At 39.2% G+C, this 27,927-nt stretch overlaps 1 protein-coding gene and 1 pseudogene across 2 annotated transcripts; both read left to right on the top strand.

The window, feature by feature from the left end:
* Positions 1–14: 14 nt before the first annotated feature.
* LOC122310407 lies at positions 15–9,549 on the top strand (annotated as a pseudogene).
* LOC122310491 (ATP-dependent DNA helicase homolog RECG, chloroplastic) lies at positions 9,155–27,854 on the top strand. 2 transcript variants are annotated; one of them, XM_043124379.1, is made up of 18 exons: positions 9,155–9,316; positions 9,506–9,600; positions 9,823–9,905; positions 9,978–10,089; positions 10,659–11,213; positions 11,313–11,425; positions 12,798–13,032; positions 14,951–15,114; positions 16,146–16,227; positions 17,044–17,133; positions 17,853–18,086; positions 18,811–18,882; positions 19,150–19,302; positions 19,383–19,526; positions 20,114–20,272; positions 20,767–20,850; positions 26,865–27,437; positions 27,611–27,854. In XM_043124379.1, exons 2-18 carry the CDS (start codon positions 9,562–9,564, stop codon positions 27,701–27,703), a joined length of 2,985 nt encoding a protein of 994 aa, XP_042980313.1. In that variant the 5' UTR covers positions 9,155–9,316; positions 9,506–9,561; the 3' UTR covers positions 27,704–27,854. The 2 variants fall into 2 exon arrangements, with proteins under 2 accessions (XP_042980313.1, XP_042980312.1); XM_043124378.1 differs by having other exon boundaries at positions 9,168–9,316; positions 27,575–27,854.
* Positions 27,855–27,927: the final 73 nt, after the last annotated feature.

Below are 27,927 nucleotides of genomic sequence, written 5' to 3'. Positions count from 1 at the left end.
ACCTGAGGTTAGTGATGGAGTCAGCAAGTCCCAACTTCCTCAGCAAGCCCCTCTTGGCCATCTTACTCATCTTCTTCCTCCACCACATCAGCGCATTATCACCGTCCACTTCCCCAAGCTCCTCTTTCTTTCCCAGTGAAGCACTGCCCACAAAAATTGGCTACCTCCTGGTCAATACAGCCACCACTTCCGCAATGTTCTACGTCTTCTATGAAGCTCAGAAGCCCATCTCGCCACTCTCGGAGACTCCACTTATCATATGGCTCTAGGGTGGCCCTGGTTGCACCTCCATGGCTGGCAACTTCTTTGAGCTTGGTCCCTGGCTTGTGAAAGAACACAATGCTAGCTCCAACTACTTACACCTTGCGCTTGAACGGAATCGTTTCGTCGCATCAAATCCGTTGTTTTAAGTTTCGTCCAATATATTTTGCAGGTGAGAGCTATGCTGGGAAGTATGTTCCCACAATTGGGTACTGTATTCCGAAGAACAAGGTGAGTTCCTGGTATGATAATTGGCTGGGAGATGGGCCTTTGGCAGAGGTGTTAGGACGTTGTGGTACGGGGCATACAATTACAACTGCAGTAGAAATGAGAGAGAATAAAAGAAATAATAAGGAACTCCAATTGTAGAAGAATTTTACTTATAGCAAAAGGATTACAAGAATTTCTCTCTTGAATAAGGAGAGCACAATTGACAATACACTCTCTTATAAAAGAAGAAAAATACACTCTTTCTTATAAACGGAAAGACTATAGGAGAAACCTCACTATTTTTCTCTCTAAAACTCTCTCTCTTTATCTATGTTTTTCTTTCAAAATGGGATAGGTTTTCAAAAGCAAAAACATGTATTTATAGGAGTTAAAGGAGGTAGAAGATGGCGAAAACAAATGTGAACGCAAGCTTGATATAGGTTGTCAACTAGCCACCATTTTTGACCCATAAAAGTGGCTTTGGCGATGGAAGATGACAGAAACAAATGTGAACGCAAGCTAGATATAGGTTGTCAAGTAGCCACCATTTTTGACCCATAAAAGTGGCTTTACCGCTACATATCTGCCACTTAAATTCACTTTTGTAATCCTTCTATCTTTTCTACACTTTCCATCTCCATGCCGCTTACATATCTGCTAGGCCTAAGGAGGATCGACACCAAATAAACTTGTCATTATTAATTGGCTTTGTTAATATATCTGCGAGGATGTCTTTTGTATGAATTTTTTGTATATCCACACTTCCTTCTTCCACCTTCTCACGAACGAAGTGATATTGAACTCGTATGTGCTTTGTCCTTGAATGAAATGCTGGATTCTTTGTCAAATGCAAAGCGCTTTGACTATCACAAAATAAATCAACCTTCTCTTGTACGTGTCCGAGCTCTTCCAGTAGCATTTGCAACCATATTGCCTTTTTGCTAGCTTGTGTAGCTGCGACATATTCTGCCTCCATTGTAGAAGTAGCCACGATAGACTACAATTTTGAAACTCAGCTTACATCCAGCAAGAGTAAACACATAACCTGAGGTGAACTTGCTCTTGTCAAGATCACCTGCATAATCTGAATCAACATAGCCTCTGACAGTAAAGTCTGATCCTTCATAACATAATGCGACATTTGAGGTACTCTTGACATATCTCAGGATCCTCTTTACAGCACTTCAATGCTCTTTACCAGGATTCGTCATGTATCGACTAACCACTCCCACTGATTGTGCAATGTCTGGTCTTGTACAAACCATAGCGAACATTAAGCTACCCACTGCTGATGCATACGGTACTCGAGACATTTCTATCCTCTCTGCTTCATTGCTAGGACTCATACTTGAGGATAACTTGAAATTAATAGGAAGAGGGGTAGAAATTGGCTTACAATCTTGCATGTTGAAGCGTCGCAAGATTTTCTTCAAATAATTTTTCTGAGAAAGCCATATCTTCCTATTATTTCTGTCTCGGTAAATTTGCATCCCTAGAATCTTGTTTGCTGGTCCCAAGTCCTTCATTTCAAACTCCCTAGCCAACTGTGCCTTTAAGTCTGTAATACGATCTTTGTTGGGGCCTGCTACCAATATGTTGTCAACATACAACAACAGAATAATGAAATTACCATCACCAAATCTCTTGTAGTAAACACAAGAATCTGAACTATGTCTGTTGTATCCAAGACTCATGATAAAGGAATCAAATCTCTTATACCAACATCTCGGCGCCTGTTTGAGACCGTATAGAGATTTGTTCAACCTGCAAACCAAGTTCTCTTTTTCTTTTTCTTCAAAACCTTCTGGTTGGAGCATGTAAATCTCTTCTTCAATTTCTCCATGAAGAAATGCAGTTTTCACGTCCAGTTGTTCTGAGTACAAGTCAAATGTAGCACACATCGCAAGGATTGCTCGAACCGTTGAGAGTCGAACAACAGGAGAGAATATTTCGTTGAAGTCTATGCCTTCTTTCTGAGCGAATCCTTTCACCACCAATCTAGCACGATACCGCTCCACTTGATTATTGCCATTTCGTTTGATCTTGTAAACCCATTTGTTTCCGATGGCCTTCCTTCCTTGTGGTAGTGGTACAAGATCCCATGTTTTGTTTTTATGGAAAGCTTCAATTTCTTCTTGCATTGCAACCATCCATAGAGAAGCTTCTTGACTATTTGTAGCCTCATGAAAATTTGACGGTTCTCCATCTTCTGTTAGTAGACAGTATGCGACATTTCCCTCCATGATGTACTCTGAGTGCCAAGCTGGTTCTCTTCTCTCCCGAGTTGACCATCGAACTTGTGGAATTGCACACTCAGCTTGTTCTTGTTCTTTGTGCTCTGATATTGCTTCAGAAGAATCTAGAACTTCTAATTCTTGTCGTTCTTCAACTTGAACTGTAGTAGTCTCTAGTTTCTCTTTTGAAGCACTATCATTTTCTTTTTCTTGTACCTTATCTTCTACAAATACAACATCCCTGCTGATTAGCACCTTGCGGGCAGTGGGATCCCACAAGCGATACCCCTTGACTCCATCAGCATACCCTAAGAAAATACATTTTCTAGATTTTGGATCTAGCTTTGATGTTTCTTGGGCGTTGTACATAACATAAATAGGACTTCCAAATGTATGTAAGTGAGAATAATCAACTGGCTTATCAGTCCACATCTCCATCGATGTTTTCAGATCAATTGCGGTTGATGGTGACCGATTGATCACATAACAGGCAGTCTTGACTGCTTCTACCCAAAATGACTTGGCCATTCCCGCAGTTCTCAACATCGCTCTTGTTCATTCTAACAAGGTTCTGTTCATCCGCTCTGCTACTCCATTTTGTTGTGGAGTGTATGCCACCGTGAGCTGCCTTTTGATACCTTCTTGTTGACAGAAGCTATCAAATTCACTACCAGTATATTCTCCTCCATTGTCTATCCTTAAACACTTGATCTTCTTTTTAGATTCAAGCTCAACCTGCGCTTTGAATATTTTGAAAACTGGAAATATATCTGCTTTATTTTTTATTGGATACATCCAACATCTCCTGGAGTAATCGTCAATAAATGATACAAAGTATTTTGCTCCTCCTAGGGACAAAACTGGTGCTTGCCAAACATCAGAATGGATTAGTTCTAAGATAGCTTTACTTCTAGCAGAGGAACTACTGAATTTCAATCTGTGCTGCTTACTAGTAACACAATGCTCACAAAAGGGTAATGAAACCTTTTTGAGCCCTGGAAGAAGCTTTTGTTCAGCAAGAATCTTCAAACCTCGTTCCGACATGTGGCCAAACTTACGGTGCCACATCATTGTTAATTCTTCTGCCGAACTTGCCAACGCAGTGGATGCTTCTCTTTCTTGTTGTGTTTCTCCTTTAAGCACATACAAATTTGCAGTTATCTTTTCTGCTTTCATCATTACAAGCGCGCCTTTAACTATTTTCATGATCCCATCTTGAATATGGGTTTTACACCCACTATTATCTAATTGTCTTAAAGACAATAGATTTTTCTTCAGGCCTTTCACATGTCGTACCTCCTGAATGGTGGCGAACTATACCGTCACACATCTTCAATTTGATGGTACCAATACCAGCAATCTCCAAGGCATGATCGTCTCCCATGAACACAGATCCTCCTGAGATAGGTTCATATTGATGGAACCATTCTCTTCGAGGAGTCATATGCCATGTTGCTCCTGAGTCAATAAGCCAGACATCAGCGAATCTTCTTCTACCTTCAGTAACTGTTGTTGCCTCACTGTATAAAATTTCACCATCATCTGAGGTGCTTGCTACACAACCCTGAGCTTTTGACAACTTAGGGCCTTTTCCTTTGGCTTATTCGTTCTTCTTAAGATGCCAACACTCCCTTTTGTAGTACCCTTTCTTGCCACAGTGATGACACTTGACATTCTTCTTACTTCTGGATTTTGATCTACTCTGATTTTGACTCCCACTGGGGCCACGTTCCGTTGATCTCCCTCTCTTCATTACCAAAGTTTCGGCTTGCTGTGAATCTCCTGGTCTATCTTCTTTGCTTTTGCACTGACTTTCTTCTTCAAGAACCGCAGCTGCAATATCATTGAAGACTAGAACTTCAATGTTGTTGGTTAAGTTGATGATGAGTTGATCATACGAATCAGGTAGACTTTGAAGTAGAATTTCAGCACGTTCACCCGTCTCTATGTTATGCCCCATTGCTGTGAGCTGTGAAAATAAAGTGTTGAGAGTGTTGATGTGGTCTGTCACCATAGTTGACTCCATCATCTGAAGGGTGTAGAGTTTTCTTCTCAAGAAAATTTTGTTGTGTAGTGATTTGGCATCGTACAATTTTGTCAAAGTATCCCATATCTCTTTTGCTGTCTTTTTCTCCGCCACACTTGACAATACTCCATCAGCTAGTGCTAGGTGTAGATTAGCAATAGCATTGCCATCCATCTCGTTCCACTTGCCGTCGTCAATGATCTCATCGGGCCTATCTCCAATTGCTGTCAAGCAATTATCTTTTCTCAAAATTGCTTTTATTCTCATTTTCCACAATGAGAAATTACTCCCATTGAACTTCTCTATTTCGTACTTCATCGCCATTATTGAAGATGCCTCCTTTCCACTAACTGGATCTAATTGTAGCACGAAAATCGGCTATAAACCTGGTGCTCTGATACCACTGTTAGGACGTTGTGGTACGGGGCATACAATTACAACTGAAGTAGAAATGAGAAAGAATAAAAGAAATAATAAGGAACTCCAATTGTAGAAGAATTTTACTTATAGCAAAATGATTACAAGAGATTTCTCTCTTGAATAAGGAGAACACAATTGACAATACCCTATCTTATAAAAGAAGAAAAATACACTCTTTCTTATAAAAAGAAAGACTATAAGAGAAACCTCACTAGTTTTCTCTCTAAAACTCTCTCTCTTTATCTATGTTTTTCTTTCAAAATGGGATAGGTTTTCAAAAGCAAAAACATGTATTTATAAGAGTTAAAGGAGGTGGAAGATGGCGGAAACAAATGTGAATGCAAGCTTGATATAGGTTGTCAACTAGCCACCATTTTTGACCCATAAAAGTGGCTTTGGCGGTGGAAAATGGTGGAAACAAATGTGAACGCAAGCTAGATATAGGTTGTGAAGTAGCCACCATTTTTGACCCATAAAAGTGGCTTTGGCGGTGGAAGATGGCGGAAACAAATGTGAACGCAAGCTAGATATAGGTTGTCAAGTAGCCACCATTTTTGACCCATAAAAGTGGCTTTACCGCTACAAGAGGAGCATTCGGTGCTTGGGAATGGGAACTTGAAGGTGCGTGAGGTGATGGATACAAACGGGTGCATTGTGGATGTCTTGAGATCTCTTGTTGCAGCACCGGTGGTTGAGAAAATCTTGCAGGCAGGTTTTCGGTTGAGGGAGGGGGCTGATAAATGCATCTGGTTTCATACCGTTGATGGTAGCTTCACCACAAAATCGGCATGGAATTTGATTCGAAAACAGGGGACTGCGTGCCCATGGAGGAGATGGTTGTGGAAGGATTACGTTCCAGCGAAGATGTCGTTCATGTGTTGGAGAGTGAGACGACAGGCTTTGCCTGTGGATGCAGTGGTTCAACAGCTTGGGATTCCTTTGTGTTCCAAATGTTGCTGCTGTGTTGAACCTAAAGTAGAAACATTAATCATGTTCTCTGGGAAGGGGAGGGGGCGACGGCAACATGAAGGTTTTTTGCAGCAAGTTGTGGAGTGCGGATGCCACAAGTTCGAAGTTGGGAAGGAGTGATGAATTTCTAGTGGAGTCGTGCGAGGGGATCTTCTCAGGTTGGTTGGATTTAAGGAGTTCTATCAATTATTATTTCTTGGATTATTTGGAAATTCAGATGCAAAGCTAAGATAGAAAATACACCTTATGACTGGAGGAGCTTGATCCGGATGGTCAAAGAAACGTTAATGGAGGTTACAAGCAAAGTGCGGCAGTTTAGAAAAATTGAAACATAAGATTTACGTGTGCTGCAGGATTTAAATTGTCCCATTGCACCAGTGCATTCGAGAGTGCCGAAGTTGATAAAGTGGACGGCACCGGATATAGGCATGCTAAAGTTAAATGTGGATGGCGGATCTTGGGGTAATCTGGGAATGTCGAGTGGTGGAGGTGTTGTTCGGGATGCACAGGGTAGAGTCTTGGCCGAATTTGCACATTTTTATGGTCAAGTAACGAACACAATTGCAGAGTGTCATGCTTTACTGGATGGATTACGGTTGTGTCGTGCTTTTGGATTGAGAGATTTCTTGGTTGAGTTTGACTCTAAGGTAGTGGTTGGTTAGTATTGGGTAATTGTAAATATTGGTATTTATGGAAATTTTGGGAAGAATTTAAAGGTGCTTGTAACTTGCTTAGGCCTCGGATCTGACACAATTTCATAGAAGCAAATATGGTCGCGGATTTTCTAGCTAAGGCAGGAGCGAAAGGAAGGATAGAAGATTTTATGGGGGAAACTTATGTTAACGGCAAACTTCGGGGTCTATTTCGATTTGATAAATTGAGAATTCCTTTTATTCGTTTTTGATGTATTTTTTTTACAGTATTCCTCCGCCATAATTGAGAGTTTAATTAATAAATTTGGGATGAGATCACTATTAGATATGTGACTTCATTTTCTTAAAATAAATAAATAAATAAATCAATCAATCTCCACTTGCCAGTGTCACGGCGCTTGAACTTAGCGGGTGTTGCTATAGGAAATGGGCTCTTAGACCCCGTGACTCAGGTTGCTACTCGTGCTGCTCATGCTTACTATTCTGGTTTGATAAATGAGAGGCAGAAAAATGAGTAGGAGAAGGTGCAATGGGAGGCAATTAACTTGACCAAAATGGAGAACTGGAGAGCGGCAACAAATGCCAGAGTTGAGGTCTTGGATATGTTGCAAAGCATGACAGGTTTTGTCACTTTGAATGATTTTACTATGAGAGTTCCTTACAAAACCGAGTTGCTATCAGAATTGTTGCGGATAGAGGAGGTGAAGAAGGCTTTGGGGGTGAAGCAGTCGATGGATGAGATCTGCAGTGATGTTGTGGCAGCTGCATTCATGATGATTTCATGAAGAGTGTGAGGAACATGGTGGAATTGCTGGTGAAGAAGAGCAAGGTATTATTGTATCAAGGGAATTTTGATTTGAGGGATAGTGTGGTTTCAATTGAGGCTTGGGTAAAACAATGAGATGGGATGGACTTTGTGAATTCTCGATGGCGGAGAGGAAGGTTTGGACAGTGAATGGAGGGCTTTCTGGGTACCTGCAGAAATGGGAGAATTTGAGTCAGGTTGTGGTTTTAGGAGCTGGACATCTGGTGCCTAGCGACCAGACATTGAGTTCTTAGGCAATGATAGAAGATTGGATTTTGGAGAGGGAGCTATTTGGCTATGAAGAGGAAGAACCAGCTGAATTTTTCTGTTTGATAAGTAAGATTTGCCGTCAGATTTTGGGCTACCTATATTGTAGCTTTTGTCTTTCCGATTCCTGTTGTGCTAGCATGGTATTGAAGTTCGATACTAATATCATGATTATATAAATTGGTTTCACAAATTCCTGCTCTCAGGATTGTATTGTCATCCTAACACATTTCTTGCTGTCCATTTCAATCTGAAGAAAATAAATCCTCAACCCATTGGACCATCCATCATAGGCAAAGATATTATCTCATTTAATGCCCTGTTAAATTTTCGGCAAAAATCAGATCCCGGCTAGATTGTAGACCCAAGTTCTAAACAATCCAACATCTTCTTGGTGATGGGTGGTATAACGAGTAAGAAATTATTCTTCTACAACTCAATAGCCTGTACTTCTCACGTTAGTCACAGCATACGATCTATTCTTCGTTTTTATTTGATAAGCGAGTTTAAAGTCTACATTTTCTAAGGAGTTATAGCTGCTTTGGTAGATTGAACTTCAAAGTTCGCAAGGAAATTTTAACTGCCCGTATGATCCTGAGGTTGAAATTCATTAAAAAAAGATCATATTTTTCCCTAGAAAAAGAAAACCCAAAAAAATTTTCCAGAAGAAAAACAAAGATCTGGATAAAGGGATTTAATGTAATGGCATTTGGAGGCGGATTTGTGATGTAGAGGGGAAGATGGGAATGGGAAAAGAAGCTCAGGCCAGGTAAACTTGGGGAAGTTATCTGAACACCGAAGATTCAATCCCATAGCCAATCCCCCAAGGCACAAAACCCGTACTATGATGCCATTTTTTATTTGATGTACAGGGCCAGAACGTCAGGGCATCCTGTAGAAAACCTACAGGTTTTTCAGAGCCATATCATCTTTGTGTTGCTCTCCCCTATTTGCCTTGGCCCTTTCTGCTTACTTCTTCTATATAACCTTGTCTGCTCTAGAAAGTAGAAAGAACGAGCTGATTGAACACAGAACCTAAGCCTAGGAAAAACTGCAACTGCGATGACTAGAGGAAGCTGAACGCAGGATTGAACGGCGCTATGTCAAACCTAAACGCGGACTATTTATAGAGCAACCGTATGAAGGTCAGGCAGGCTTTTAGTTGGTGTTAGTGTTTTAAAGGCGACAAGGCTCGTCTCAATAAATCTACGTATCGTTTTTATAGTGGCGACTTCAAGCCGTTCTGAATATGTCATCGTAAACAATTAGATTCTTTCCTCCTTTTTCTTTTATTTTCTTTTTTATATTGGTTTATGTAAATAATTTTATAAAAATACAAATAATACTAGTGCCCATCCTAACGTCTCCCTGGTCTTGAATCTTGATGTTCGTGGAACGTTCGCTTCAGCTAAGCCGTTGGGAAGCTCTCTCACTCTTCGCTCCGCTCTTCTCCAAAACCACTGCGTCTCAGGTCGGTTTACAATTACTCGAGCTTTCATTTTTCTTTTTTATGCTTTTGCGTTAGGAAAAAAGAGAACAAAATGGTCCCCATATTTCAATGAAACATCAGGATTTCCTTTTTTTTTTCGATAGTTCTAATCGTTTCTCATATTTGGTTTCTCGCCTTGGTCGATTAATTGGAAGGAAATGTGGTTTTCAGGTTTGGCGTTGATGTCATTCAGGCATGTCCTGTTCATGCAGTAAGCTTTGTGGCATATGGCACTGACAATCCCAATTGTGCAATCATGTGGCTTGGTATCAGCTTATATCAAACTCTTCAAACTTTTTTTTTTCAGCATAATTTAGCTGGATTTATTAATGTATTTTTGTTCCCCCTCTCCCCTCCATCTCTTCCAGAAAGCTTGATTACTGAGTCTTGAAGAAAAAAATAAACTTGATTTCGGTGAACTTAATAGCCGTATGAATTTTTTCTTGTAAATTTGACATATTTAAACGTGTATAAGTTTTGTTTGCTAGTGCTTCTGTGGGAAACGATTGAGAGCTGCTATTGTTTTCGAAGTTGAGAGAGGATACCGGAATGCTTTGGGTAGAAAAATGAGGTAATGCACTTCATTATTACTGAGCATGGGACGATTGTAGGCATTACTTTCAACAGCATCATCTTATTGCAGGTTCAATAAATCTCTCATTTCAAAAATATCAAAAGTTTGTTCTCGCCCAAAGCATAACTTGTCATGGTTGGAGGAAGTGGCAAGAATCAAAAAATCAAAAATCCTGAAGAAGGTAGATCTTTGCTTGTTCACATTGAGTGCTGTCTATTTTGGTCTATCATAATAACTTAAAGAATGGGACAGTGGTTCATTTGGTGCTCATGTGCATGAATTATTTAGTAACACTGTCATTTTGAATCTATGTAATATATCTAGCAAATTGTTCATTGGGAAGTCCTGATTTTCTGGTACTCCCTGGCTCTATATTATTGTGAGGGAGATCCAAATTATTGAGCATGTCTTAAGACTGTAATTGTGCATGGTTTGGCTGTTAAGGAATTCCCACATCCAAAATTGATTGAACTCAATACTTCCTCAGTGGGGAAATAGTCACAATGAATATTTTACAGGAACCCTTAGCCCAATTGCATGCCTGGGCTTTTTGGAGTTTTGCTAGTCTGTTGAATTTATAGCACAACTGTTATTTTTTTTTCTTATTTAAACAAAAAGAAAGAAGTTGTATGCTTGTTCGTGAAGGGTTGCTTCATACCTTTTGTGAAGCAGTTCAAAACAAGTTTAAGAATTCTCTAAATGCTTTTTTCCATGTAAACTGTTTATATACTTCAACTTGTTTTGTCGTAGGTATGTGCTATGATGGATTATGATGGTCTTCATGATTTCATTGATAATGGAAGAGCTAAAAAGCAATCTGGTATGAACCTGAAAGGTGCAGAGGATGAGTTCAATGACTCCTTGGAATGTAAAAAATTTCCATCCATCATTTTAGGTAGTTCTCCTCAGGTTGAATTGTATGATGAGAATGCATGTTGGTCTGAAATGAGTAAGCTTTTAGCTACCCAAAATGGTGAAGAAATTCTTCCCAGTTCATTTGGTACTGAGCTAGTTCAAGAGAGTTGTAGTGAAGCATGGCCGCCTTTGTCTCCTACCCTTCAAAATGTAACGACTTCCTTACTTAAAGAAGAAGAAGAATCTTATGAGCCTTCTCAGCCGATGGCTTTAGAAACCATAGAAAAATCAGATTATTCAGTCACTGTGAAGGAATCTTCTGTCAAAGTGGGGTCTGAATCCCCACCAAATGCTGCCTCCATTCAATTATTTCTTGACAGATCTATCAATTGCATCCCTGGATTAAGTAAGAGGCACTGTCGTCAGCTGGAAAGTTCTGGTTTCAACACGGTGGGCGCTATATCTATAAAGCGAAGCCCTTTTAGGTTTTATTTTCTTAACTAGAAATAATGGGTTTATGTTTTTCTTTTTCTTTTTTATCCCATGTAGTTGCGGCAATTGCTACGTCATTTTCCTCGAAGCTATGCTGATTTACAGAATGCACAGACTGCAATTGATGACGGGCAATACCTGATTTTTGTTGGGAAAATTTTGTCTTCCAGGTATTCCTCTTTTTTTTCCCCTGAAAGGATTGAATTTTATTTGAAGAAGTTGTTATATTTCTTGCAAGATGTTCTACTGATTAGACCTTTTGCAGCTTGGTCTTTAAGATATTTTAATTACTGTTGTTATAGAGCTTTGAGTGCCTGCCTTGGCACTTGGCAATGGGATGTGTTAACAGAGTGCTTGCATCTAATCCTCTTGAGCTAAACTGAATTAATTTGCTTGCGTCAACTCTAACTCAAAGCAATACCAAGATACTAGCATACAACCCATGCACATGTGTATTCATTATTTCCATGCTTTTGTTTAATTTTAATTATCTTTTTGATGATGTGAAAGTTCACCAAGACAAGGCTTTTTGGACTCACCTTGGGGAGTAAACCCTGAATAAACTACTACGCCCATCATAATAGCGTATTGGTAATCCAGAAAAACTCCTAGTGTGAAATCAAAACCCAAGATTTGAGTCTACGGCTGATCCAGGCCTGCTGTTTGACCAATATGATCGGTCATGCCTATGGCTTTAACAAAAAAATTCTATGAAATCACTTTCAATATAAAATAAATTGGAAATATGTAAAATAAATCGTGAGGTATTTCTTAGTCTTATGATGTAGCATGATATAAATTTTCATCAATTTTTCTGATATAATATTTTTAACCCTCATCAATGTGAGTCATAATTGTTCATTATGAATGGAAACCAACTCCATTGTCATACTCTTTACCACTAAGACCGAGTAGAGAAAGAATAGAGAAGATATACAAATGAGCCTTCAAGTTGAACAGAGGGATTCTGAAGGGTCAGGAAACAGTAGCTATCATCCTCAAGGGGTTGGCCCAAGAGGTAAAGGCCTTGGTCTTGGGTTATCACTCTCTTCAAGGTCCAAGGTTCAACACCTCATGGGTGTAAACAATCATTTGGGGCCACAAGGCTTGGTGAAAAGTCAGCGATTTAACTAGTTCCGTGTAGGGAAACTTCCGAGGGTGTGGTGCATGGGACTGGGGTTTACTTTGCAGAGATGAGTCTAAAGGGCCCTGCCTTGGAAAGGTTCTCCAACATAAAAAAAGAAAAAAGGGAAACAGGAGCTATGATCCCTAAAGAGCACTTTTGGTTCCTTTTTGATAATTTCGAAAGCATTCGTATTTCTCATAGTGCAAAGGGTTTGCATTATATACAATTGTGCTTTTCTCCATGTAGAACAACCTTTTCAAAACCACATCAACTGACATATTTACTTTTGATTTAATATTTTGTATCTTTTTAGATCATTTGATTTTGTCTATTCTTATCGTGTAAGTCAGTAGCTGTTTAGAACATTAGGGAGATGGAGTTTTTTTTATACATAACTTTTATGGTTTTTCTTGCAGGGGAGTCAGAGCTAGTTATTCTTTTTCATTTCTTGAGGTGGTAGTGGGCTGTGAGATTGCAGAAAATCAATCAAATGTTGAGGATACAATCAATGATATTAATGGCAAAGGAAAGAAAACAATTTTTTTGCATCTGAAGAAGTATTTTCGTGGTACTCGTTTTACATTTCAACCTTTTCTGAAAAGTATTGAAGCGAAGCATAAAGAGGGAGAGATTGTTTGCGTAAGTGGTAAGGTGAGTTTCTTGGAGATTCTGTGTCGTTGAGTTACTTGTTTTGTTCTTCGATGTGGTTTGATGGGTCTTGAAGTCAATTTCCAATTTATGGAGTTATATAGCAAGAGTCATACCTTGAGAAAAGGCAAACAAGCTAATAAATCCTGATTATGTGACCTTAATGCTTTGAGTGAGACATTATTGTCAGTATTTTAAAACTGGATATAAGTGAACATATTTTTGGTTTTAAGCATTCTGTTTACTCCTCAACTTGATGAGGTTTTTCCTTTTTCTTCACTCAGTTTTTTGGCAGTAACTTACCAATATTTAAAAAGAAAGGGCATTGTGTTAGTGTACGTTTGTGCTATGAGATTCTTGTATAATCCTGCTGAATTACAAACTATTTATGCCATACTTACATCATTGCTTTAATTAAACCTCTAAGAAAATGGTCTTAATGCTATCATGGGTGATGTTATTGTAGAGATTGTCAAGCACAGGCATGCTGCTGTAGATGGTTTCTTTTGGAACATTTTGTTTTTTGGAATTGGCTGCAAGACTGGAAAAAAAACATAGATAGGATTTTTAAAAGTCACATTCTATTCTTATGAGCTGGTGGGGATTTTTGACAATGCAATCTTGAGGTTGTTTTTCCCAAAGAGGGATTAATGCATGTTCACTTTTAGTTTGAATATTGAAACATTGTCTCTATTGCGCCTACTTAGTTTGGGCATTCTTTGTATTGTACCTGGCTATGCCTATTCTTTGATCAATAAAATTTGTTTACTTATAAAAAAAAAAAAAGAGTCTGTATATTGAAACAGAAAGGCTAAGAACTTCAAGTACGAAACCAGGAATGATGTTGTGGTGTTGGCAGATCTCCAAGATATGGGAAAGTGATTTCTAAACTATTTTTTTTTAATCGTCAAACAAGATTTTATTGAAAATAATAATAGGCTTAGCCAAAGTACATGGGACATTCAGGCTATGCTAGGCATGATTATCTAATAACACAAGAAAGTCACGAATGTTCAAGCCATTAAAATCAATTACAATCGGCGAATGGTATAAAGTGTTAAAAAAGAATTTTCTAAGCTGATCTATTGACAGCTCATAATCTTCAAAATTTATTGCATTCCTGTCCCTCAAGGTGCATACAGTTTGCCGATTTCACTAAATGGAATTTAAACTCGTTTTCTATCCTACCCCAAGAAGTCCTGTTGTAGTTTCTCCATACGATGTGCCACTTTAGTTGGACAAAATACTCCTAGCAATGTGAACATAAATGTTTGCTCATTTTTTTTTTTTTTTTTTATAAGAATAAATGTTTGCTCATTAATAATGTACTTGGTATTATTCCCTTCTGGGACTTTTGTTATACTAGCATATTGTAGTAAAGTTTGTGCATGAGAGACTAGTTACTCTATTCCATTTTACACACACTTTCCAAGATTTACTGCCTATCCTATGGCGGCCTAAGACAACTAAAACATAGCACTAGCTCCTGCTCTAAACATTTTACCCGTGAATTGTTATGTGTTCTTGTAGTGGTTGGTAGAGCCAAAAGAACATCAGCCAGCACATGATTGCATCATGACTTTTTGAATGTAAGATATTTCTAAGATCCATACAACTGGTTAAAGTCTCCCCTAGGAATTACATTACATTGTAGCTCAGATATAATTTTCTTAACTTTTATTATATGTATAAATTGGTTCATCAGTTGGTGTATTTGGACAATGACAACTGAAGGGGCTAGACTTTATCTTGATAAAATTAAGCACAGTTTTTGCGCAGTTTCTGTTCGAGGATGCTATTTCGAATATTATGAATCTCTTCCTTGTTTTGCTAAATGTCAGAATTGTTCTTACCCCCTCCCATCTAGCCCAGCTAAAAAAAAAAGTTAGGACTTTTTCTTAAATATTGCTTTTTGATATAGGTGAGGACTATGCGTACTAAAGATCACTTTGAAATGAGAGAGTACCATATCGATGTGCTGGAAGATGAAAATGATCCATCTTATTGTGCAGAAGGGAGGCCATATCCTATATACGCGTCTAAAGGGGGCTTAAATCCAAGTTTTCTTAGAGACATTATTGCAAGGTTGGTGCCTTATGCCTTTTGCATAGTTTTATTTACCATTACTACACCCTTGAACTTTCCTTTTCTGGTTATTTACATTCTTTTATGAATATTTGTGGGAAGCTATCTTAGTTGAAGAATCATGTTTCTTCTTTGAAAAATGGCTGTTTTTGGTAATGAATAATGAACTTTTAGTGTGATGGCATTCCTCTTTATCTAATTGTTTGAATCGTGAAGGGAGTTTACTATCTTTGAGACATTTTTAATGGAGAGAAGTATACTTCTCTTGGGGATTTTGATAGCGACATTGGGAAATTTTAGTAAATTGGGGAATGCCTCCAGGCCTTTGTAGAGGCAGTAGCCTCCTTCGAGGTGTAATCTAACTGAGTTTGAACAGGGGATATGCACAGTTCAAAGAGACTTCAGTAACTGGATAAATGTCCCAAGTCCTTTTCTGTTCCCAACTTTCTATATATTTGTGTGTGAGATTTTTTTCCAGGGTGTGAAATGCAATCTTATTAATTAGCTTACCCTCTTTTTATTCCATTTTTTTTTTTTTGATTGGCACCTGGTGTCCAGGAATAGCTTTCTGACTAATCCTGAGAGTGCACAGGCCCTTAGCAAGGAGTTCCCTGCAAGTGCACCTCGGGTAATTAAAGGAGAAAATCCCCCCCAGTCCGATCTCCACTAGAGATTGTTTGCACTAAAGGGGATTTGAACCTTAGACCTAGGGGGAGCATACCCCCAAGCCCAAGGCTTTTACCACTTGAGCCAACCCTTCCATTGTTTACATCACAATTTTGGATGCAATCTATTTATTCTAGTGAAAAAGCTGAGTAGGTTCAATTGGATGCTTGACCCCACTTTGGTTATTTGGCTGTCATGACATCAAAAGTGTTATTTAACTGTAATGATGTTCCTTGTTTGTTCAATATAATTTTTTTTTTTCGTATTGTTTTTTATTATTTCCTTAAAGTATAGAATTGGTTGGTTTTCCGTCTGTAAGCATGCTTTTCTACTGATAGCAAAATTATTATTTCAATTTTTCCCAGAACCTTACAAGCTTTGCCTATTAATGTTGACCCTATTCCTGAAGATATAACTCAAGACTTTGGACTGTTAAGCCTTCACGATGTAAGTAGCTTTAATTCTGATTGTTTTTCCAATGCATACTTGATTATTCACAAGTGGCATAGTCATCATTCACTAGTATCATAAAAGGCATTATTGAGGTATGCAGATTGCATATGGGAACCTATAACCCTGCTCCTGTCCTGTAGCGATATTAATGTAGAAATTCACAGCCTATTGGAGTCTGTCAGATATCTATGCTACCTAGTATTATCATGAACCAGCCACTTATCTTCTTTTATCTAAGGAAGATTTTTTATTTTCCATTTGGATAAACAATAAATTATCTTTAAAAATTGAAAGAGGTGCATAACCCAAGTACACAAGAGGAATATAAAGGGCATAAAGGCTCTGGAAAATTGGGAAATTAATAATCAAGTTCTAAATGAAGAGAATCTAAAAAATGAGAAAAGATGTGGAGGTTCCAAAAGAAAAATCGACCTCAAAACTGAACTGTAAGAAAATTCCACTTGATTTTATCAATTGTTTCTCCCGCCCTAAACTGTTCTCCCTACTCTTCTGCTACCAAATGCACTGCATGACGCATGAGAGGGTTGTTCTACCACTAACTAATCTACTAGTTCCTCCCAAATTCCATTAAATGGTCTCGCTGGGAACTTTCTTTTATACACTGCGTCATTTAGCTATTCAAGTGCTGACCTAGTTGCTTATTTCTGAATCATTCTTTGATTGTTCATACTTCAGCAATTTTAATTAAACAATGAAATATGGATGTACATGCTGTGTTAGTGTTCACTTTGTTCTCAGTGTGCAGATTTTCAGTGGAGAGCTAAATGATATTGTTTTAAAATGATGTAGGCATACATTGGGATTCACAAGCCAAAGAATATAAATGAGGCTGATTTGGCACGCAAAAGGCTTATATTTGATGAGTTCTTTTATTTGCAGGTGAAACTTTATTTGCAGTACATTGCTAATTAAGATTTTTCCTCCTACTGTTGAGGTGGTAATTAAATAGCTACATTTTGTTCATTGGCTCCTTGCTGCTATTATGAAGCCATACTTTTATCTTTTTTTAATTTTTCATCTGATGCCCTTTCAATAGCAGCTATTTAAGGATTTTCTCATAATTTCCCTCATTGTTCTCAATGTAAAGTCTCCCCATTATATTGTGACGCACCCAAAACTTCTGTTCTATGTGTTGTTTGCACACATCACAACCATCATTAAGCAATTCATGTGCTTCTATATGCATTGGACTCTTGAGTTTGTTTATGGACTTCAGGAAATTTTTTTGCAGCTGTACTTCTGTCGCAAACATTATTCCATTCAAAAAACACTTTTATGTTTTCTAATAAAGACTTTTAATTTGATATGAGAATGCTCCCCTGGGACAAGTAGGGACTTTGTCCTGGACACCTGGTGCCAATCGAAAAAAAAATTGATATGAGAATGCTGTTTTGGTATTATGGATCTGATTCTTATTAACTGTTTGCTTCTCTTTTTCACATCACTAGTTACTTGATGGTTTTATAGTGAAGTATGTTCCTAATTGCTTCATACCTGAAGTCCCTTCTGGAATTATTAATGCTGGTAGTATTTATGCTTTGCTGTTATGCCCTTGTAACACGTTGACTCAAACTAATCAAAGCATTGTTCTCTGTCAGTTAGGACGCTTATACCAAATGCTTGAAGGCCTTGGTACAAAAATAGAGAAAGATGGCTTGCTGGATAGGTATAGAAAACCTGAATTAAGTGCGACTTATGTGGAAGAATGGTCCAGTCTCACCAAGAATTTATTGAAGGCTCTTCCGTATTCCCTTACTTCTAGTCAGCTAAGAGCTGTTTCAGAAATTATTTGGGATCTAAAGCGGCCAATACCTATGAATCGGCTGTTACAGGTTTTACATTTTACATCATTATTGCTGCTCTCATGCCCAATTATTTGCAGCCCATTTTTAGTTATTTTCAGGCTTATATCCTATAAACGTATATGAATCTTGTTCCTACCTATGGTTGTAATGTCTAGATCTTGAACTAAATTGTCTCAACTTAATGACATTCTCCCTCTTGTTGTTGGGGTTGAGTGGCATAATTTGGAAAAATATGAAGCTGGAATTCTTGTCTCTCATCTCCTGTTTTATATAAAGCTATAGAAAAGAGATATCCTTCAATATGTTGATTTATATTGGAAATACTGAGCTTCCCTTTATGTTATTTTTACTTGGGTTATGTTCTTTCATCTACTAAACTTCCCTTTGTTACATCCCTCGAATCAGTGCCTGCCAGACATACCCAACTTTGTTTTTGACAATTGTCATACATACCCAGCTTAAAGTTGCCTTTTATTAATGAGGACAACTTCTTGTCTGGTTGTTTTGGTTTCCTTTGATCATCCACTGCTGATTTCTGAGTAGGCTTGTAAGCATTTGCAAGCTAGTTCTACATCTTACTTCCTTTACCAGGGGAAAAAAAAGGAACTCTCTACTCCAGTTTTCTATTAACAGAGATTATTCCAAATATTGAGTTGCAGTATTTTCAGTGACGTCTGTGCACATGAAACCAAGAGTATAAAAAATGAAAAGGTTTTCCATCTAGATCATATTTAGCGACACTTCCTTTCAGGGTGATGTTGGATGCGGGAAAACTGTGGTAGCATTTTTGGCATGCATGGAGGTTCTTGGCTCCGGATATCAGGTAGTAACTGTAAAGATTTTATTCTGTTATTACTCACAAAAAAGATTGCTTTTTTACGTCTAAAAAAATATTTTAGTTCATTGTTAATTTATTTTCACAAATGCAAGCTACATGTCTGTTTCACAAATTTCAGCTTCTGTGACATGTAGCTTGCATTTGTTTCATGGATTTAATTTGATGTTTCTTAATTGATTTGAACGGATTTAGTCCAGTAAATATATTTTGTAATATATAACCATTCTTCCAAATGCTATGTCTAATGTGTAGGCAGCATTCATGGTTCCGACTGAGTTGCTTGCTTTTCAGCATTATGAGCAGTTGCTTAATTTGCTACAGAATATAGAGGAGGTTGAGTGCAAACCTTCAGTTGCTTTACTAACTGGTTCTACCCCATCAAAACAATCACGGATGATTCGTGAGGCATGGCATTATCATCTTTTCCTTTGCTCTTTTTCTTTGACCATTTTGAGATACCTATCATTAAGATTGTGGGTTTGCAGGGTCTCCATACTGGAAATATCTCAATGGTCATTGGGACCCACAGTCTAATAGCTGAGAATGTGGAGTTCTCTGCTTTACGCATTGCAGTGGTGGATGAACAACATCGCTTTGGTGTGATTCAGAGAGGAAGGTTTAACAGCAAGGTGGTTATTTTCATTGACTTGAGATGATATGTTTTCTGGTGATGTACTGAATGTAAAAAGGCGTTGGTAGGGGAGCATCCTGCCTTAGGGGGAAGCATCTGCGCGAGCAGTTTCACATTTCCCAGAAAACTAGGCAGTTCCAAATTTTTTATTTTAATCTTAAAGTTCTAATTGTGGGTTAGTACTTTGAAGATAAACTATCATTAAGCAAAAATGAGTAACGTCTTCACAACTTCACACAATGAACTCCTGTTCCTGACAATGTTGATCCTAGTGTCTGGAGCATGAGTTCTTTCATTCATCCTATGGACGTCTGAGTTTTATGTACTTAGAATAAAACATTGTTGGTAGAAATATCAACATTCAAGATTCTGATCTAAAATATCACCTGTCAGATTATTTCTGAAACCATGTTCTTGGCCATGGAAAAGCTGTCATTCTCTTTATTTTCCTAGAATCTAGGTCGGCTAGGCCTTTTCATTTTGCCTCATCAACAATATGTGAAATTTCTAATTAATGCTTAAGTTGTTTTATGTTCTGCAATTCATTATCTAAGTTGAGGTGATTGAGACAGCTACTTCCTGCAGTTATATTATACCTCTTTGAGTTCAAGAATGGAGGCGGGCAATTTAGAGGTGTCCTCAAAAGGTGATGTGCATATGGCACCTCATGTTCTGGCCATGTCAGCCACTCCTATCCCAAGGACACTGGCTCTGGCATTATATGGGGATATGTCACTTACACAGGTATGTAAACAATTTGCATTTTCCATGATCTGGTGCCGCATTGAAATGGAGTTCTTGAGTCTGTTAATGTGCAATTTGAAGCAATCTGCAAATGCTTCTTTGTTAGTAACTTCCTTTATGTTTTTTAAGTTATAGAATGTATGTTGAGACCTACCCAAAAAAAAAAAAAAAAAAAACCACCCATAAAAAAAAATGTATGTTGAGGATAAGGCTGTAGAACTTGTGCAATTGATGATTTGAAATGCAATTGGTGTTTTGTCCAGGTCATAAGTAGGATGTTTAATACCTGCCTTGTAGATCAATAATATTTGTATGTTATCAAGATGTGGTTTTGTAGATTGGAAAGTTTTGTGCTATTCTTTATATGTATATTACACACGCACAAAAATTAAAATTGACTTCATTATCAAATATTTGGATCCCTCGTGTTCTTACAATTTGTTATTTAGCTTTTGTTTCCTCGTAAATGTATTTTTTTGGTTTGTCTATTACAGATTACTGACTTACCTCCTGGAAGAATACCAGTTGAAACATTCATTATCGAAGGAAATGATGACGGCTTTGAGAAGGTCTACAAGGTAATTGTATTTCTTGTTGTAAACAACATGCTATTCTCTGTAATATCATTTCTCTGACCTTTTGTAGTTCTCTGGTTTAAGAGTGATTGTTTATTTTGAAACATGAGAAAGCCATCAGTGCAAACAAGAAGGTATTTGTATTGGACTTAAATTGTAGTCGTTGAGGGAATAATAGCAAAATATCTGCTTTTTGTCTTAAAAAAAAAAAAAAAAAAAAAAGGTTCCCCTTTTAGAAACAAAGGGCTCCCTAGTATTGTATATTTTTTTTTTTTTTTTTTGATAGGTAAAAGTAAGTTTTATTAATGAAAAAGGCATAGCCTTAGTACACTAGAGGTATACAAAGATCATGCCAGGTTACAACTAAGAACTAGTGAGAGTTACAAGCAAAGTATGGAGATCATCTGTGTTACAAATAATGGCCGAAGCCCAGGAAAGCAGGGTACAGTAGAAAAAACGTTTCAGTTCAGCCATAGAGTGTTCCATATCTTCAAAGCACCTCTTGTTCCTCTCCAACCAAACACACCACATAATGCAGTGAGGTATCATTTTCCACACAGCAGCGATTTGAACATTTCCCCAGATACCTTTCCAACAGCACATAAGATCCCGGACACTTCTAGGCATGACCCATGCCATCCCTACCCTCCTAAAAACTTCATCCCATAGGCATTGGGCCACTTTACAGTGTAATAGGAGATGATCAACTGATTCCCCATCACACTTACACATAAAACACCAATCTGAAATATAGAACCCACATTTTCTCAAATTATCCGAGGTAAGAATCCGCCCAATAGATGTTGTCCACACAAAGAAGGCAATTTTGGAAGGTACCTTGCACTTCCAAATAGCTTTCCAAGGATAGCTATGACCATGGTGTAGGCCCACAAGAGCCGAATAGAAGGACCGCACCGAGAATTTTTTATTTCCACTTGGATTCCACAACATCCTGTCCCTCTCCTCATTTCCAAGAGATATAGCATATACAGAATCAAAAAAACCAGACAACATGTCCAATTCCCAATCTTGAGCCGCTCTTGAAAAATTCACATTCCAATGAACAGCACCATTAGAGCGTATCAATAATTCAGCCACAACAGCCTCTTTATCACATGCAATTTGGTAAAGCATAGGAAAAGCCTGCTTAAGAGCCATGTCCCCGCACCAAACATCATGCCAAAATAAAACATTGTTGCCGCTGCCAATTGTAACTCTGAAAAAATGAGAAAATCTGTCCCAACCAGCTCTTATATTTTTCCACAATCCCACTCCATGTGCACCCCTGACTTCGTTAGAACACCAACCCCCCCGAAGACTCCCATACTTAGACTCTATCACTTCTCTCCACAAGCCCTCTCCTTCACTATGATACCTCCCCAACCATTTTCCCAATAAAGCTTTGTTGAAAACCCTTACATTACGCACCCCCAAACCTCCCCATTGAATTGGAGAACAAACTTTATCCCAACCCACAAGATGGATTTTAGCTTCATCCCCCATTCCTCCCCAAAGAAAATTGCGAAAAGTTTTCTCGATGCAGGAGGCCACACTTGCGGGTATCGGAAATAAGGAAAGAAAATACGTAGGGAGGTTAGATAGTGTACTCTTAATGAGAGTCCATTTACCACCCTTGGACAAATATAACCGTTTCCATCCAGCCAATCTTCTTTCAATTTTTTCTACCACTCCATCCCAAATAGATTTGGTCTTGAACGCTGCCCCCAATGGAAGACCAAGATATTGCAAAAGCAATGAGGAAATCTGACAGCCCAAAATAGATGCCAAGCCTTGAATATTGTTCACACTACCTACAGGGACCATTTCAGACTTTGAAAGGTTTACCTTCAAACCTGAAACCGCTTCAAAACAAAGCAAAACAGCTCTCAAATACTGCAAATGAACACTGTCCGGCTCACAAAACAACAGTGTATCATCGGCAAATAAAAGATGAGATATAGTCATCCCTCCCACCGAGAAGCCAGCAATGAAGCCTCTACTAACAGCTGCACTCAACATGCGACTCAAGGCATCCATAACAAATACAAACAATAGAGGGGATAGGGGATCCCCTTGTCTTAACCCCCTGGAACTGGTAAAGAAACCCTCCGGTGTTCCATTCACCAAAACCGAATAGCGTACCGTAGTTATACAATGTCGAATCCAAGATAACCATTTCTCCCCAAAACCACATCTCGCAAGTAAATAACACAAAAAATCCCAATTTACATGGTCATAGGCCTTCTCCATGTCCAGCTTACACAAGAGGCCTGGTTTACCCTCCTTGAGTCTACAATCCAAACATTCATTGGCAATTAGCACTGAATCCAGAATTTGTCTCCCCTTTACAAACGCATTTTGAGGTTTTGTTATAATACTGTTCAGAACCTTGCTCATACGATTGGCCAACACCTTCGCAATAATCTTGTATATCCCATTAATGAGGCTAATCGGTCTAAAGTCTTTCATCTCCATTGCCCCAACTTTCTTAGGGATTAGAGCAATAAAGGATGCGTTGAGACTTTTTCAAACTTACCAAAAGTGTATAACTCCTGAAAGACCTTCATAACATCCTCCCCTAGCACATCCCAACATTCATAATAGAAAGCCATTGAGAACCCATCCGGCCCCGGTGCTTTGTCTTTAGCCATACCACGAAGCACCCGAAGAATCTCATCAGCTTCAAAAGGTCTTTCCAACCATTCCGAGCTAGCATGATCAATATTCTCAAAATGCATACCATCCAATTTGGGTCGCCACATGAATTTTTCCGTGAGTAGTGCTTCATAAAAGTTGACAATGTGGTACTTAATGTCTGCATGATTGGAGAGAACTTGGCCCTCAACCTGAATCACATCGATAGTATTATTCCTACGGTGTGAATTAGCCACCCGATGGAAAAATTTCGTACAACGGTCTCCTTCCTTCAGCCAAAGGGCTCTCGACTTTTGTCTCCATGATATTTCCTCCATTAGTAACACCCTTTCCAATTCCGAAGAGGTGGCTAATTTCTTGCGAGAGTCTTCTTCAGAAAGAGGCTCACTCACCTCCCTTTCCTCCAAAACCTTTAACTCCTCCATAAGAGACCTTTTTTGATCAGTAATAAGCCCAAAAACTTCTGCATTCCACCTTTTCAAATCTCCCTTCAAGGCTTTCAATTTTCCAGCCAATATGAAGCTTGGTGAGCCCTCGAACGAGTAAGAAGTCCACCACGACCTCACTTTATCCACAAAACCCTCAACTTTCAGCCACATATTTTCAAACTTAAAGTATCGTTTACCCACCTGAATACCACCACAATCTAGAACAATGGGAAAATGATCTGAACAAATTCTGTCCATTCTTTTCTGCAGCATTGTAGGGTAACGTATCTCCCAAGAGGGGGACACCAAAAATCTGTCTAAACGAGACCACGACCGATTATTAGACCAGGTATATTCACCACCAACAAGTGGTAAGTCTACCAAGTCCATATCAAAAATAAAGTCAGAAAAATCCTGCATTGCTTGGTTAAGCCTTACATCTCCCGATCGTTCACTAGGAAACCTAGTGGCATTAAAATCACCTCCAATGCACCATGGTAAGTTCCACCAACTGCCCAAACCGGCTAACTCCTCCCAGAGAACCTTCCTATGAGTGTCCATGTTCGGCCCATACACGCCAACAAAAGCCCAACGAAAACCATCCTCCATATTTCTAAACGAACACGCAGCCATAAAGCTTCCAACACACTCCTCAATAGACTCAACCACCCTTGAGTCCCACATAATAAGAATACCCCCGGAGGCCCCCCTTGAAGCAAGGAAGACCCATCTCACAAAAGGACATCCCCAAATGCTAATGATAAAGTTACGATCTATGAATTCCATTTTTGTTTCCTGCAAACAGACAATATCCAGCTTCCAATGGCGTAAAAGATTCTTCACTCTCAACCTCTTATTGGGATCATTGAGACCCCTAACATTCCAAGATAGGATTCTAGGCTTCATGGGGAACAATCTTGCCCTTGAATCTTCCCTTGCTAGTGCTCCCCTCTCTTTTGTCATAATTAATAGAGCAAGAAAGGCGTTTCAGTTCCCTTTTTTTCTTAGCAGTATGTTTAGGGGTTTGGACCCGCCCCTCCTGAATAGCAATAATTAAATCCCTGAACTGCTCCTCATAACCAACACAAGAGATCCCCATACACTCCTGAAGATCCTTCACTTTCTGAACCATCCAATTCGAATGAGAGCCTCCCATAGCAATCAGGGGAGATAATGTGCGTATAGGCTCCACCTCATGCTCCACCTCATCCTCCTCCCTACCGTCAGTGTATTTCACAAGCTGGAAATCCCCATCCCCAATCTCCCTGCTAATCTTCGAACTGTTATGTTCAAAAATCACCAATGAAGAGTTGCTCCCGAGCACTGGGGGAGATGTGATGCACTCGCCGGCGTTATCTGTGCCTTGGAGGACCTTCGCCGGTGATGGAACCATCTCGCCGGCGTGTTCTGTGTCTTGGGGGACCTTCACCGGTGATGAAAACAACTCGCCGGCGTTATCCGTGCCGTGGAGGACCCTCGCCGGTGATGGGACCATCTCGCCGACGCTGTCTGTTTCTATCGCTGGCATCGCCACTACTGCTGAGATAGATCCATCATTTTCCACCCCCACCTGAGGCGAGTCCGGTGATGAAAACAACTCGCCGGCATTATCTGTGCCGTGGGAGACCTTCGCCGGTGATGAAACCATCTCGCCGGCGTGTTCTATGTCTTGGGGGACCTTCGCCGGTGATGAAAACAACTCGCCAGCGTTATCTGTGCCGTGGAGGACCTTCGCCGGTGATGGAACCATCTCGCCGACGCTGTCTATCTCTATCGCTGGCATCTCCACTACTGCCGAGATAGATCCATCATTTTCCACCCCCACCTGAGGCGAGTCCGTCTGAGTTGGCGCCGTCGCCGTGCACTGGTTCTCGCGGGACGAGGGCCCAGACAAACCACCAGGCCGTAGCTTCCATACACAATTTTTTCCCTGGGTTGGGCCCGTGGGCTTAAGCCCACCATGGCGTGTGTAGGTTTTAAACCCACCACGGGCTGCAGGCAGAGGCCATTTGTTTCGGCCCCCCCCCCCCCCTTGGGCCTAAAAACCCATCCCCTTCAGACTGTGTCCCTTCAACTCCCAAACGGATTGAGCCCAAACCCAAGCCCATTTCAGCTTCTTTTTTCCCCTTTACGCCCCGTATTAAACACTCCAATTTCTCCTGCAATTCTGCAATCTGTTTTCTCATATCCAGCATCGAATTCAACACTTCTTGGTCAGACACGCCATCAACCCATCTGTCAGAAGTAAACTGCAATATTAGAGAAGAAGAATAAGCGAAAAATATGATAAAATAAAACAGATGAGATGCTCATATTGGACTTCTCTCTCTCACTGTCACTTCTTTTCGTATCATTTAAAGACTTGGAAGAAACTCACTTTACCTTACCGTAGAAGAGATGACACCATTCATAGGATGCTCACATCACAAAGTGCTCACCTCCTATCTCCAAATTACTATATTTTTTTTTGTCATTAGATTGCTTCTACACCAATCATAGATTACATATTAAGGACTTTAAGGATTGTAAAACAATGAGATAAAGAATACCTCAGCAAGGAGAGTCATAGAAGCATTGGCATTGGGCCTTTAAATAATTCTTCATATACTAACCATATGGAACAATATACTCCATGAATCTGTAAACAATGTGAACGTTTAAATTATGTGGCATTGATTTTGGACATGGACATGAATGTTGCTTTTTACCTTGGTATGAGGGGTTGATCACATCTCTAGAAAGCCTAGCCATTGGTTGCACCAAAAATATATGCTTCATATATATGTTTTTGTGTTTTTTGTTCAAGTATTTCTATATATACGTGTCTCAGGTTTTATAGGTATATTATTCTGGAATGAAGGTTGGTTTTTAATGGATTCTAATTGAACGTGTGCAGCAGTGTTATATTTATGTTAATTACTTTTGCTTTTACAGATGATGCTGGATGAGTTAGAAGTAGGGGGCAAAGTGTATCTTGTGTATCCAGTGATTGAACAGTCTGAACAGCTGCCCCAGCTTCATGCTGCTTCTGCAGATCTTGAAGTTATATCTAGTAGGTTTCAGGGATACAGCTGCGGGTTGTTACATGGAAAAATGAAGAGTGACCAGAAAGAAGAAGCATTGAAGCAGTTTAGATCTGGAGAAACGCGTATATTACTTTCTACACAAGTAATTGAAATTGGCGTGGATGTTCCAGATGCATCTATGATGGTTGTTATGAATGCCGAGAGGTTTGGAATAGCTCAGCTTCACCAACTTAGAGGACGAGTTGGACGTGGAGAGAGAAAATCTAAGTGTATATTGTTAGCATCTACCGCCAGTAGCCTAAACCGGTTAAAGGTGCTAGAGAAATCATCAGATGGTTTTTACTTGGCAAATGCAGACCTCCTTTTGCGTGGACCTGGCGACTTGCTTGGTAAAAAACAGTCAGGCCATCTTCCAGAGTTTCCTATTGCCCGGTTGGAGATAGATGGGAATATTTTACAAGAGGCACATCTTGCTGCACTGGTAAACATTATTTCTCTTTCTCTAATCCCTTTTTGTGTTTTTGTTTTTTGGATTTAAATATACCGGTATCTTATTCAATACTTGATGGCCTTGATAATCTCTTTTGTTTTGTTTTGAAATATTTTTTCCTCCAAAAGTATAAAGCGAGCAATGTTGGTTTGTTCAATGCACAGAGAATTTTAGGTGATTCTCATGATTTGGAGCGATTCCTAGCACTCAAAGCAGAACTTAGTATGAGACAGCCTCTTTGTCTTCTAGGCGATTGAGTTGTAAACATATCGAACTTCAACTATTCTATGCTCAAGATGTTTCATGGTACTTTGGCCACAAAATTATTACTGCTTTTGCAGCTGTATACATCTTATTGTTCTGTGCTTAATACTTTCAATCTAAAACATTACTGGTGGTTCTAATTTATTCTGTCATAATGCTTCAATACTCCATCTGTGTGCGTAGACTCTCCTTCAATGAGTGTGTCTAATACATAAAA

Source organism: Carya illinoinensis, chromosome 5, assembly GCF_018687715.1.
Source record: "Carya illinoinensis cultivar Pawnee chromosome 5, C.illinoinensisPawnee_v1, whole genome shotgun sequence".
NCBI lineage: Eukaryota > Viridiplantae > Streptophyta > Magnoliopsida > Fagales > Juglandaceae > Carya > Carya illinoinensis.
This window is presented reverse-complemented; position numbering and strand designations above follow the sequence as displayed.